The sequence below is a fragment of the Babylonia areolata genome, chromosome 19 (assembly GCF_041734735.1).
Source record: "Babylonia areolata isolate BAREFJ2019XMU chromosome 19, ASM4173473v1, whole genome shotgun sequence".
NCBI lineage: Eukaryota > Metazoa > Mollusca > Gastropoda > Neogastropoda > Buccinidae > Babylonia > Babylonia areolata.
The window spans coordinates 910,001-925,338 of NC_134894.1; the positions used below are offsets into that span (position 1 = coordinate 910,001).

The following is a 15,338-nucleotide window of genomic DNA, read 5'->3' on the forward strand; positions in this document are numbered from 1 at the left end:
TACCACTCCACACCATACCACTCCACTCCACACCACACCACACCACACCACACCACTCCACACAATACCACTCCACACCACACCACACCACACCACTCCACTCCACACCACCCACCACACCACTCCACACCATACACCACACCACCCACACCACAACCACTCCACACCAACCACACCACTCCACACCACACCACTCACCACAACCACATAAATAACCACACCACCACCCACACACCACACCACTCCACACCACACTCACACCACACCACTCCACACCAACACCAACCACACCACACCACACCACTCCACACCACCCACCATCACCCACTCCACACACCACACCACTCCACACACAACACCACTCCACTCCACACACCACCACCACTCCACACACACACCACCCACTCCACTCCACACACACCAACACCACACCACCCACTCCACACAACCACACCACCCACACACCACACACGCCACTCCACCACAACCACACCACACCACTCCACACACCACACCACTCCACACACACACCACACCACCCACACCACGCCACTCCACACACCACACCACTCCACACACAACACCACACCACGCCACACACCACACCACGCCACTCCACACACCACGCCACTCCACACACAACACCACACCACTCCACACACAACACCACACCACGCCACACACCACACCACGCCACTCCACACACCACACCACGCCACTCCACACACCACTCCACTCCACTCCACACACCACACCACGCCACTCCACACACCACTCCACTCCACACACAACACCACACCACGCCACACACCACACCACGCCACTCCACACACCACACCACGCCACTCCACACACCACACCACTCCACTCCACACACCACACCACGCCACTCCACACACCACACCACGCCACTCCACACACCACTCCACTCCACTCCACACACCACACCACGCCACTCCACACACCACACCACGCCACTCCACACACCACTCCACTCCACACACATCACCACACCACGCCACTCCACACACCACACCACGCCACTCCACACACCACACCACGCCACTCCACACACCACTCCACTCCACACACAACACCACACCACGCCACTCCACACACCACACCACGCCACACACAACACCACACCACACCACACACCATACCACACCAAACACCACACCACTCCACACACCACACCACACCAAACTACACACCACACCTCACCACACACCATACCACACCACTCCACACACCACACCACACCACACACAACACCACACCACACACCATACCACACCACTCCACACACCACACCACTCCACACCACACACCATACCATACCAAACTACTCCACACATCATACCACACCACACACCGTACCACACCACTCCACACCACACATCATACCACACCACTCCACACCACACACCATACCATACCACTCCACACCACACACCATACCACTCCACACCACACACCATACCACTCCACACCACACCACTCCACACCACACACCATACCACTCCACACCACACCACACCACACCACTCCACACACCACACCAATCCAAACCACACACCATACGACACCACAACACACCACACACCATATGACACCACACCATACTACTCCACACCATACCACACCACACCACACCATACCACACCACACACCACATCAATTATTCTCACAGCAGAGGTGGTGAATCATTCACATAGACATGACATATATTCATAAATAAGAGTCAGTGATCAGCCCAGAATTGGGGGGTGGGGGGAGTGAAGGGGGGGGGGGGGTATCAAATATTCGCACAGCAGAGGTGGTGGACCAGTCACAAAGAGAGAGACAGAGACAGAAACAGAGACAGAGACAGAGAAAAACTGTCGTCGCTCTTGCAAGACACATCCAACTGCTTCTTGGACATTCAAAACTGGATGACTCTAAATAAGTTACAATTGAACGCGGACAAAACTGAAGCAATGATCATAGGAACTAAACAAAAACTGTCTTCCATCACAATTGACACAATCAAACTTGGCAGTACATCCATCCCTCTTTCCACGTCAGTCAGGAACCTCGGTGTTGTCCTTGACAATACACTGTCCATGCAAAAATTGATCAGTCAGACATGTCAATCCTGCTACTGTCAACTGCGGGGCATCAGTTCCATCCAGAAATATCTGTCCATTGACGCAACATCTAGACTTGTCGTTTCTCTCATTCTCTCTCACCTTGACTACTGTAACTCTCTATTGTCTGGTTTGCCTGCTTCATCCATTCAGTCTCTTCAGCGCATACAAAACTCTGCTGCCCGACTCGTCCTCAGAAAGAAAAGATCTGAGCACATCACTCCTCTTTTTACAACATCTTCACTGGCTCCCTGTCTTACACAGAATAAAGTACACGATCAGCGCTCTGTGTTATAAATGCATTCACAAATCAGCCCCTTCCTATCTCTGTGGCTGCCTTCACATCCACACTCCATCTCACTCAAGGTTATGGAGAAGATCGTACGCGACCACGTTATGAAACACCTGCTGAAAAACTCCCTGATCGCTGAAGAACAACATGGCTTTGTCCCTGGACGATCATGTACTACCCAACTGTTAGAGGTCATGGATATCTGGACAAGCATTGTAGACGATGGAGGCAGTGTGGATGTGGTGTATACCGACTTTCAGAAGGCATTCGATACAGTGCCCCATCGTAGACTTTTGTCTAAGGTCGCAGCCCACGGTATCACGGGGAAAGTGCTGGGATGGATCAAGGACTTTCTAACCAACAGGAAACAGCATGTGATAGTCAATGGTACGCAGTCTCAGGAAGCCAGTGTGAGCAGTGGCATCCCCCAGGGGAGCGTGCTCGGGCCAGTCTTGTTCGTTATTTTCATCAACGACCTCCCAGCTAGAGTTAAGAGCACAGTAAAAATGTTTGCGGATGATACCAAAGTGTTCAACAGAAGTGACACAGAGACGGGACCAAAAGAGCTTCAGGACGACCTTGACCAACTTCAGCACTGGTCTGACACGTGGATGCTTAAGTTCCATCCACAGAAATGTAGCGTAATGAAACTGGGGGGGCAGAAGTCAGAGGCAACATATTACATGACAAGCAAAAATCAAGAGGACGACAGTACAAGGGTGATATTAAAAGAGACTGCAAGTGAAAAGGATCTGGGTGTACTCATTGATGACAAACTGAATTTCAAGGAACATGTTGCACAGTTGACATCCAAAGCAAACAGAATGGTTGGACTCATAAGGCGATCTTTTGATTTCTTAACAGAGACAACTTTTGTTCAATTGTACAAGAGCCTCGTCCGACCACTGTTGGAATATGGCCATTGTGTCTGGCAACCCTTTCACAAAACACTATGTAGTGACATCGAGGACGTCCAGAGGCGAGCAACAAAACTCCTGGGCCCACTGAAGGAGAAGCCTTACCCCGAGAGACTGAAACTGCTGGGGCTGCCAAGTCTGGAACACCGGAGGCTGCGAGGGGACATGATCGAATTATTCAAATACCTTCACGGGCATTACGACGCACAGAGGCCAGTGTTCCAGTCGTCACTTAGTGGGAACCTCAGAGGCAACACCCTAAAACTCCAAAAACAACGCTTTCGCCTTGATGTCAGGGGGAATTATTTCTCTAACAGAGTAGTGACACAATGGAACGGGCTCCCAGACTCCGTGGTCCTGGCGCCATCAGTCAATGCCTTCAAAACCCGCTTAGATAAACACTGGAGGGGCCTACCTGGCCTGTATAACCCAGCCTGTCAGACAACTGATCTGGTCTAGCCGCGCTCGCCACGCATGCTACTATTTCAGTAATAGTTCTTTAGGAACACGAACAGGCCTCGGGAGAGGCCTAAACCGTCGTCTAGTCAAGTCAAGTCAAGTCAAGTCACTCACTACGATCAGCTTCGGATGCACTCTGTTTACACATACCCAGATTCAAACTCTGGACTGTTGGCCGCCGTTCTTTCTCTGTCTCTGGACCTTGCAACTGGAATGAACTTCCTCTTTCGCTTCGTCAAGTCTCCACACTCAGCTCTTTCAAGTCTGGCCTTAAAACCCACCTCTTCCCAAAATAGCCTCCCTTGCCTGCCTCTTCCTTGTCTTCAGTTTTTCCAATTTTAGAGTTACGCATGCATGTGAATGACTGGTGTGAAAGCACTTTGATTTGTCTATGCACAAGATTCAGCGCTACATAAATACCATTATCATTATCATTATTATTATTATTAGAGAGAAAGGGAGAGAGAGAGAGACAGAGGGAGGGAGGGAGAGAGAGGGGAGAGAGAGAGAGAGAGAGAGAGAGAGAGAGAGAGAGACAGAGACAGAGAAGACAAGACAAGACAAGACAAAATCTTTATTATCGAGGGTAACAGATAAGCAAGTAACATGCTTTTTTACATCCAGCCCTCGCCCTAAAGAGGGAATAAATCAAAACACAATCAAAATCCATCAGTATTTTCCCATTATTCCACCATTCACTGCCATACCACCAAAACAAAACAAAAACACACAAACACAAAAAAAGGGAGAAAAAAAAGCATGAAACACAAACACACACACACATGCACACACACACACGCACACACACACACACACACACACGCACACACACACACACGCACAAAACAAAACACACACACACACACACCAAAACAAAACAAAAAACAACACACACACACACACACACACACACACACACACACACCAATTCACAAAGAAGGAAAACCAGTAAAATGTATTAACAGTTACAGACTGATATCTTTAACTTCTCATGTTTGTAAACTATCAGAAAAAATGGTTTTAATCAGACTTACCTACTATTGTGAAAAAAATTATCCCTGTGAATCAAGCGGGGTTTCGAGGGCTAGTTCTACGATTGAACATTTGGTCAAATTAACCACTCAGGTTAAGCATTTATTCGCAAGATGAAAGAGCATATTAGCTGCATTTTTTTAATGTAACTATAGACAATGATCAAGTATGGCGCTCAAGATTGCTATATAAGCTTAAAAGCACAAGGTTTCCTAAACAATAGGCAAATTCGAACAAATAGGCAATACTTATTCTTCTACAATATTTGGATGGAAATAGCATTTAAAAAGTACACACCTGCCAGATCTTTGAACTATACAAAAAGGCTATATCAAAATGAACAAAACATAATTTCTGATTATATGATTGAAATCGGCTTGCAGCTGTTTAATGAAAAATCCCATATGATGCTTTTTAATAATGGATCTGATCCAATGAATATGCCTATCTTTCAAGTAAATGATACATCCCTTGAATGTAGAAAGGTTGTGAAATTCCTTCGAGTGGTGGTGGTGTGTGTCCATCGAGATCGATGATGACCATCGTTGTCATCCAGCTGGGGGATGGGGGGAGGGTGGTGGTGGGGGGGGATGCTCATGAATCTATCTGTGAGTGCGCAGATGGCTGAATAGTCCAATCTGCGCACGAAATGTTCGCTGACAGTTGGGGCAGACAAAGACAGGCATATCATTGTCAGGGAGCTTGTTTGCCCGTGACTTTCTGGCCTGCCTCTTCTGAACAGCTGCAGCAGTCCTGTTGGCCTCGCACAACTTGGCACCTTTGTGCACAGCAGTGCGCCATTTGTCACGGTCCGCTGCAGATTCCTCCCAGGAGTCAGGGTTGATATCAAACGCTTTCAGAGAGACTTTCAGAGTATCTCTGAAGCGCTTCTTCTGACCTCCGTGTGATCTCTTCCCTTGTTGCAGCTCGCCATAGAAGAGCCTTTTGGGCAGCCGATGGTCTGGCATGCGCGCCACGTGTCCAGCCCAGCGAAGCTGGGACTGCATCAGGATGGTGAAGATGCTGGGAAGGGTGGCTTTTGCAAGCACCTCCGTGTCTGGGGTCCTGTCTTGCCACTTGATGTTCAGTAGCTTCCTTAGGCATGTTGTGTGGAAGTGGTTCAGCTTCTTGGCATGTCGTTGGTACACTGTCCAAGTTTCGCAGGCGTACAGTAATGTGGGGAGAACTACTGCTCTGTACACCTTTAGTTTGGTCTCAAGACCAATGCCTCTTCTGTTCCAGACATTTGCATAGAGTCTACCAAAAGTTGCACTTGCTCTTGCAATCCTGACGTTCACTTCATCGTCAATGGTCGCATTTTGTGACAGTGTGCTGCCAAGGTATGTGAACCGCTCCACCACACTGAGTCTCTGACCGTTGACTGTGATGTTGGGCTCAACGTGGGGTTTCCCTGGGGCTGGCTGATGGAGAACTTCAGTTTTCCTCGTGCTGATGGTAAGGCCGAAGTTCCTGCTGGCAGTGGCAAATTTGTCCACGCTGAGTTGCATGTCAGCTTCAGATCCAGCGTTGAGGGCACAATCATCAGCAAACAAAAAGTCTCTGATGATGTCTGTCATGACCTTCGTTTTTGCTTGAAGCCTTCTGAGGTTAAACAGCTTGCCATCTGTTCGGTACTTTAGGCCAATTCCAACATCGCCATCTCTGAAGGCATCAGTAAGCATTGCAGAGAACATGAGGCTGAACAGTGTTGGAGCCAGGACGCAGCCTTGCTTGACACCATTTGTGACAGGAAAAGGAGCAGATGTTTCATCATTGTCCTGGACTCGAGCCTGCATGCCTTCATGGAATTGGTTGACCAAGGAAATAAATTTCCGAGGGCATCCATACTTGGCCATGATCTTCCACAGTCCCTCTCTACTCACGGTGTCGAAGGCTTTAGTGAGGTCAACATAGGTGGAGAACAGAGCAGCATTTTGCTCCTGACATTTCTCTTTCGGAATCCACATTGGCTCTCAGGCAAATGACCTTGGTCAAGGTGTGCTGTGAGGCGGTTTAGTATGATCCTGGCAAGTATCTTGCCTGCGATAGAGAGCAAGGAAATGCCCCGATGGTTATCACAGGCTTGCCGGTTCCCCTTTCGCTTGTACAGGTGAATGATAGATGCATCTTTGAAATCCTGGGGGATCGTCTCTTCTTTCCACATGAGTGAGTACAGCTGATGGAGCTTCTCAGTCAGCACAGTGCCTCCATCCTTGTAGACCTCTGCTGGTATGGAGTCTGAGCCAGGTGCTTTGCCACTGGATAGCAGACGGATTGCTTTCTGGGTCTCAAGAAGTGTTGGCGGATCGTCCAGTGCTTTGTTGATGGGGACTTGTGGGAGCCGGTCTATGGCTTCATCATTTATGGAGGAAGGGCGATTTAAGACACTGTTGAAGTGCTCAGCCCAGCGTTCGAGAATTTTCTCCTTCTCGGTGATCAAGGTATTCCCATCTGCACTGAGGAGGGGGGATGATCCTGAGGATGTGGGACCGTAGACTTCTTTTAAGGCATCATAGAACCTCTTCATATCGTGCCTGTCAGCATATCCCTGGATCTCATCGGCTTTGTCGCTCAACCACTTATCCTGCATCTGACGTAACTTTTGCTGAACAGTCCTGCGGATGGCATTGTACGCATCCTTTTTTGATGTGGACTTTGGGTTGCTCAGGTGGGCTTGATGCAGACGGCGTTTCTCATCCAGAAGCTGCTTGATTTCATCACAGTTTTCATCAAACCAGTCTTTGTGCTTTCTGGTCATGGGTCCCAGGGTCTCTGAAGCTGTACTATAGATCAGCTCGCGCAGGGTCCTCCAGTCAGACTCCACATTCTGGTTGTCCAGAGAGGCGGATTCCAGACGATCTTCCAGCAGCTCCACAAAGGTCTGTTTGATGGTGATGTTTTTCAGCTTAGCAATGTTGAGCCGTTTTGGAGCCTTCTGGCCTTGGGGGCGTCTCTTGGGCTGGATTCGAATATTCAGCTTCGAGACTACAAGGCGATGGTCTGTCCAACACTCGGCGCCGCACATGGTCTTTGTCACACGTACATCTTGCCTATCCCTTTTCCTGACGATGACGTAATCGATGAGATGCCAATGCTTTGAGCGAGGGTGCATCCATGACGTCCTGTTACGGGTAGGGAGGCAGAAAACTGTGTTGGTTATCAGCAGTTCATGCTCTGCACAGGTCTGAAGCAAAAGCAATCCATTTGGGTTACAGTGGCCCACACCATGCTTTCCAATCACTCCATCCCAGGAGATGTAGTCAGAGCCAACTCTAGCATTGAAGTCCCCAAGAATGATGAGCTTGTCTGCTTTAGGGATAGCAGCAATGACAGAGTGAAGGTCCTCGTAGAACTTCGCCTTCACTTCATCCGGGTTGGTCATGGTTGGGGCGTAGGCACTGACAATGGTGAGGTGCTTCTGGCCAGATGCCAGTGGGAGTTTCATGGTCATAAGCCTATCGTTGACTCCCTTTGGGATTCCTGCTAGCTTGCTGACAAGTGCTGTTTTTACTGCAAAACCAACGCCAGCCTCACGTCGCTCTTCGCTTCCTCGTCCACTCCAGAAGAAGGTGTAACCAGATCCCCGTTCACAGAGCTCGCCTTCGCCTGCAAGCCGAGTCTCACTCAAGGCTGCGATGTCGATGTTGTATCTGGCGAGTTCGGATGCAACTAGTGCCGTTCTCCTTTGGGGTCTGTCCACGTTATCTCTGTCCAGGAGAGTCCTTATGTTCCAAGCACCAATGGTGAGAGGAACGATCCTTGTTTTTTTCTTTTCTTTGTCTTTGTTTCGATCGCTGATGTAGGGTCCCCGCCAGCCGCGGTATGCTGGCCAGGGCGATATGGAGCAGGCAATTTTTAGGGCACCTTTTCTAGCCCCTTCCTCATGCCAGGGAGGTGAGCAGTGCATTCCTAAAGAGGGCTGCTCAGACGCTCAGACGGCTGCCGAGCTCCATCGCTGCTCCTGTCGATGAAGAACGACCCTATGGCCTGAACCGCCTGCGTGCAGGTCTGCGGCTGCGACTGCCAGTGTACCCACACCTGTCGTTTCGTCGCTCGCCTGTCGCCACAGGACTTGGGGGTGATGAAATGATGAAGGATGAAAGGTCAGTATGGATGACTGATGACTTGCGCAATGAGTTTGTTTAAAGTGAAGAGGAGTTGCGCAACATCGACCTCACTCTCTCGTCCGGGTCCACCAATTTCCAGTGGCAAGACTAAGTCGAGACGACTGGAGGATGAGCACGGATGCAGTGGATGACCAAGATATCCTTTCGGTGTCTCATCTTGCTCTCTGCACTCCACAGTGCGTTGCTGTAACCGCCTTCCTCTCCGTTGAACCGATAGGTTTCTTCCGCAGATTCTACCGGATCCAGACTTCGCATGCATGGGTAGACACACCCCGGGAGCCAACTGCGTGTGGCATGCACACAGCACGGTGGAGCTAGATGGCCGTCGGTGGCTCTCCTGAGCCGACGCCCTTTTATGGATCTCGTTTTTAATTCCATAAGGGTGTCTAGCCACCTGCCTCACCAGTCCCGGAAGGGAGCGGTGAGGGTGCCGGTTTAGTCGCCGGCAATCCGACCCTGAACAGGTTGTACTGGATTTAAGGTTACCAGTAGCAGATCTAGTGACCTGACCTGACCTTCGAGTATATCTGACAACAAAACTAACATGGAATTATCATATAGAAAATATTCTAACAAAAGCTAGAAAAACGCTAAACTTCTTAAAGGTGATAAGTAAGCAATCTTAGGTATACCAGTCCATGCTTCATGTATTAAAACATACAGTGTGGCTGGGGTACTACCACTCGAAGAACACAGAAACCTTCAGTGCACCAGATTTGCCTTGAGAAGCTCTACAGTAGAAAATGGTCTGAAACCTGAACTAAATCTTAAGTCCGATACTGACTTTCCAAAAAGAGCTGGGACCATAGCCTCACATATGGCCATAAGTACATACATATCTACTACTATAACAAGCTCGGATCTAAATCGGGAGCATAATATAGCCAAACAGTGTGTTATATCCCCTATTCCTCCTTGGGAACTCAAGAGAGCCCAACTTGATATTGATTATACGAATGTGACAAAGCTAAAAACCTGAATTTATTGTCATCCTATGCTCGAATCCACTTATAATTATATGACAAATATCCAAACCACTCGATGGTTTATACAGATGGTTCTGTATTCAACAGTAATGCAGGTGCCGCATATATCATACCTGGCCTAAATGCAGAAAAGTTTTATAACGTGGGGAAAAACAAGTCAGTCTTTACCGCAGAACTAGTTGTAGTACTTATGGCACTGAATTTTTTTTACTCAATTTTTCCAGAAGATAATATTCCAAATTGCTTTTTGTGTTGACTCCAAGTCAGTTATTAATGCTATCAAATCTATGCACTTGAAAGTTAGATCTGAAATTACTATTGAAATTAGACATCTAATTCATTTACTCTCAGTGAGGGGCACTAGCATAACTTTTAACTGGATTCCTACGCATTGTGGCTTTCTTTCTAATGGAAAGGTTTATTTATTAGCAAAAAAAGGAGCAAAGGGATCAGTTGAGTCAACATGTTTATCTCTTCCATTTTCATTGCAAATGTTATAGTATAGTGGAACAGATCCAGCGATCTGACTTTCAGATAAAAGAAAGTAATATAGGCTGTTCAAATTTACACGAAAAAATAAATAAAATTTATGGAATAGTTGGCAACCATGAACAACACAATAAAAGGCTGATTGCGTCATCGATCTGTACACGGAAACTGAACTGTTTCAAGACAAAATATATAAAAAGTGTTTCCTGTATATGTTGTAATTCTGTAACAAGTGATCATATATTTACATGCGATATACTAGAATGTCATATACCTGTACCAGCATCTTTCCCAATGAAAGAAATCTTGGACTCTTCACTTTTATTGTTCATTTTTTTTCAACTCACTATCAAATAGTCTAGTTAGATTGTTATTATAACTTTTTTTTCTTTTTTCTTTTTTTAGGGACGGGAGGTTGGAAGGGGGGGGGGGGGGGTGTAAAAAAATCTTGGACTTATCACTGTCTGATTTTTTTTTAATCCAAATGTTTGTAAAATGGTCTAACTGGGTTGTTGTTATATCCTTTGAATTTTTTTTTCTTATACGCCTGTATGTTTCAAAGTTGGAAAGTTATTCTCTTAGTCAGACTGTTGTTAAGTTAATGTTGTGAATAGTATTGTTTTCCTCCCTTTCCCTTCCCCTCTCTTTTTTCTCTCTCTCCCCCCCCCATCCCCAGCCCCCCCCCCCTCCTTTTTTTTTTTGTCATGTCTAACATCACTTAATGCAGGCAGACACTAAATGAAATTGAGCACAAAACAAACGAACACCTGGAGACCCAAGAGAGAAAACAACAGTCCTTCCATCACAAACACCATCCACTCAGTTCACACACACACACACACACACACACACACACACACAAATGTCTTATAACACTTCCAGTGAGTAGACGTCAAACTGAAGATCACACACACACACACACACACACACACACACAATGGCAGGGACCCCCTCTCCCTGTCCCCTCCCGCCCCCCAAACCTTCAAGCCAGTGAATAATGTTATGGGGTGGGAGGTGGAGGAGAGAGGCTGTGGCTATTTTTAGCCCCCTCACCTCACGCTTTTCAGGCCCGCACATGTCGGTCACAGCAGTCAGTGAAGATATAGGACTGTTCTACTGACACCACCTGGCTTCATGCAGTGAAGATATAGGACTGTTCTACTGACACCACCAGGCTTCATGCAGTGAAGATATAGGACTGTTCTACTGACACCACCTGGCTTCATGCAGTGAAGATATAGGACTGTTCTGACACCACCTGACTTCATGCAGTGAATATATAGGACTGTCCTACTGACACCACCTGGCTTCATGCAGTGAAGATATAGGACTGTTCTACTGACACCACCTGACTTCAGCAGTGAAGATATAGGACTGTTCTGACACCACCTGACTTCATGCAGTGAAGATATAGGACTGTTCTACTGACACCACCTGGCTTCATGCAGTGAATATATAGGACTGTCCTACTGACACCACCTGGCTTCATGCAGTGAAGATATAGGACTGTTCTACTGACACCACCTGGCTTCATGCAGTGAAGATATAGGACTGTTCTGACACCACCTGACTTCATGCAGTGAATATATAGGACTGTTCTACTGACACCACCTGGCTTCATGCAGTGAAGATATAGGACTGTTCTACTGACACCACCTGGCTTCATGCAGTGAAGATATAGGACTGTTCTGACACCACCTGACTTCATGCAGTGAATATATAGGACTGTTCTACTGACACCACCTGGCTTCATGCAGTGAAGATATAGGACTGTTCTACTGACACCACCTGGCTTCATGCAGTGAAGATATAGGACTGTTCTGACACCACCTGACTTCATGCAGTGAAGATATAGGACTGTCCTACTGACACCACCTGGCTTCATGCAGTGAAGATATAGGACTGTTCTACTGACACCACCTGACTTCAGCAGTGAAGATATAGGACTGTCCTACTGACACCACCTGGCTTCATGCAGTGAAGATATAGGACTGTTCTACTGACACCACCTGGCTTCATGCAGTGAAGATATAGGACTGTTCTACTGACACCACCTGGCTTCATGCAGTGAAGATATAGGACTGTTTTACTGACACCACCTGACTTCAGCAGTGAAGATATAGGACTGTTCTACTGACACCACCTGACTTCAGCAGTGAAGATATAGGACTGTTCTACTGACACCACCTGGCTTCATGCAGTGAAGATATAGGACTGTTCTACTGACACCACCTGACTTCAGCAGTGAAGATATAGGACTGTTCTACTGACACCACCTGACTTCAGCAGTGAAGATATAGGACTGTTCTACTGACACCACCTGACTTCAGCAGTGAAGATATAGGACTGTTCTACTGACACCACCTGGCTTCATGCAGTGAAGATATAGGACTGTTCTACTGACACCACCTGACTTCATGCAGTGAATATATAGGACTGTTCTACTGACACCACCTGGCTTCATGCAGTGAAGATATAGGACTGTTCTACTGACACCACCTGGCTTCAGCAGTGAAGATATAGGACTGTTCTACTGACACCACCTGGCTTCATGTAGTGATGTTACAGAATGGTTCTATTAATGCCTCCAACCTTCTTGGAGTGAAGACATAGAACAGTTCTATGAACATCAACAGTCTTCTTGGAGTGAAGACATAGAACAGTTCTATGAACACCAACAGCCTTCTTGGAGTGATGACACAGAACAGTTCTATTAACACCTCCAGCCTTCTTGTCCCAAACATAATGTTTAAATCAAACACCTTTAAAAGACTAAAGTGAGGTGAGGAAGGAATCCATCATTCACCAGAATTTTGTGAACAAGTATTGTGCTGTATGCTGTTTGAACAATGCATACCTATGGTGCAGCAATCAAAATGGCAATACACAACTACATCCACCACAACACTCAGCCCATCAGACACACTGCATCAGCACCGTGGGAAGACTGAAATGGGAAGACTGCAACAGCACAGTGGGAAGACTGAAATGAGAAGACTGCAACAGCACAGTGAGAAGACTGAAGTGGGAAGACTGAAACAGCACAGTGAGAAGACTGAAGTGGGAAGACTGCAACAGCACAGTGGGAAGACTGAAATGGTTAAGACTGCAACAGCACAGTGGGAAGACTGAAATGGGAAGACTGCAACAGCACAGTGGGAAGTGCCATTCAGCAGTCTGCGGTGTGGGGAACACCATTTACACACTGATACAGCACAGTGGGAAGTGCCATTCAGCAGTCTGCGGTGTGGGGAACACCATTTACACACTGATACAGCACAGTGGGAAGTGCCATTCAGCAGTCTGCGATGTGGGGAACACCATTTACACACTGATACAGCACAGTGGGAAGTGCCATTCAGCAGTCTGCGATGTGGGGAACACCATTTACACACTGATACAGCACAGTGGGAAGTGCCATTCAGCAGTCTGCGGTGTGGGGAACACCATTTACACACTGATACAGCACAGTGGGAAGTGCCATTCAGCAGTCTGCGGTGTGGGGAACACCATTTACACACTGATACAGCACAGTGGGAAGTGCCATTCAGCAGTCTGCGGTGTGGGGAACACCATTTACACACTGATACAGCACAGTGGGAAGTGCCATTCAGCAGTCTGCAGTGTGGGGAACACCATTTACACACTGATACAGCACAGTGGGAAGTGCCATTCAGCAGTCTGCAGTGTGGGGAACACCACCACTCAACCTCATGCAACCTGCAGGCATTGTAAGACAAATCCTGAGCCACTGTGTCCCCTGAGCTGTTAAACACAGTATCTTTTAAAATCAAATAACACACACACACACACACACACAGTACACACACAAAGTAAGAAGGGAGGGAGGGAGACAGAGTGAGATGGGTGAAGAGGGGATATAATATCATTTTCTGGGTTAAAAATATTAATGAACAAACAAATGAAAACTCACTCTAATATGTGTACACACACACACACACACACACACACACATACACACACAATGATATACACACACAAACACACATCACTTAAAGTGGAAAGGTGTTGAATTAAAGACAAGAAGCATCGGAAGAGAGAGAGTGTGGAGGGGGGGAGACAGAGAGACAAAGACTGAGAGACAAGTCAGACAGAGAGAGAGAGGGAGAGAGAGAGAGAGAGAGAGAGAGAGAGAGAGAGAGAGAGAGACAGACAGACAGACAGACTGGAAAACAGACATATTGATAGATGTTGTTCGAGGCAACAACAACAGAGTTCAGACAATCCTATTTCTCTGGAAATGTGTGGGTGATGTGGGTGACATGCAGTCCAAACGAACGGCCCCAAACAAAGCAACAAAAGCACAACGCACACTGTCACACTGGCAACAATTTTCTCGATCAGACACATAGACTGGAGCAACACGCTGTTGACTAAAACAAACATATACGTGACTAACCTTTCAAACTGATGAAATGGAAAGAGCCGTCACCCTCTTGATGGTTCGAAAGTGGTCTGGTCTTTGTTGGCAATCAGCTGATATTATTGTTCTGCAGCGCGCACATTTCCTGCATAAATAAACGTTTAACGTCAACACCTTATGGGTACACGGCTTATGATGACGTAGTACGAAAGCGACAGTCATACACTCCGGCAGGATGGCGATCGACTTAAAGAAAAACAAAGATTCCTTGCAAAAAGTGTACAATGAAGTTGTTAGTGACAACTGCAAGACAGACTGGTGAGTTCATGGATGATATTTTCTTCACTTTTTAAACTCTGACAGAAAAGTGTTATTGTTTGTGCAAGTTAGAAAAAGGAAAGGGCGGACCTTCCCCTGACTGGAGAACTGACTTCCGGCTTTATTGAGTGGCCCTTCCCCGTTGTAACATTAAACACTTTTCTAACAGGCTTCATAGGCAGCTTGAAGTATTTCACTTCTCAGT

At 47.1% G+C, this 15,338-nt stretch overlaps 2 protein-coding genes across 3 annotated transcripts in view; one reads left to right on the forward strand and one right to left on the reverse strand.

The window, feature by feature from the left end:
• The window catches only part of LOC143293356 (rho-related BTB domain-containing protein 1-like), a 74,015-nt gene extending 59,026 nt beyond the window's left edge, over positions 1 to 14,989 (reverse strand). Inside the window, exon 1 of the mRNA XM_076604162.1 lies at positions 14,852 to 14,989. The gene's annotated coding sequence lies outside the window, so the exon portion shown is untranslated. The remainder of the gene's footprint in view (positions 1 to 14,851) is intronic.
• The window catches only part of LOC143293359 (drebrin-like protein B), a 48,461-nt gene continuing 48,109 nt past the window's right edge, over positions 14,987 to 15,338 (forward strand). For both annotated transcript variants that reach the window (XM_076604165.1, XM_076604166.1), the window contains exon 1: positions 14,987 to 15,133. In XM_076604165.1, coding sequence (XP_076460280.1) covers positions 15,051 to 15,133 — 83 coding nt within the window. In that variant the 5' untranslated portion in view covers positions 14,987 to 15,050. The remainder of the gene's footprint in view (positions 15,134 to 15,338) is intronic.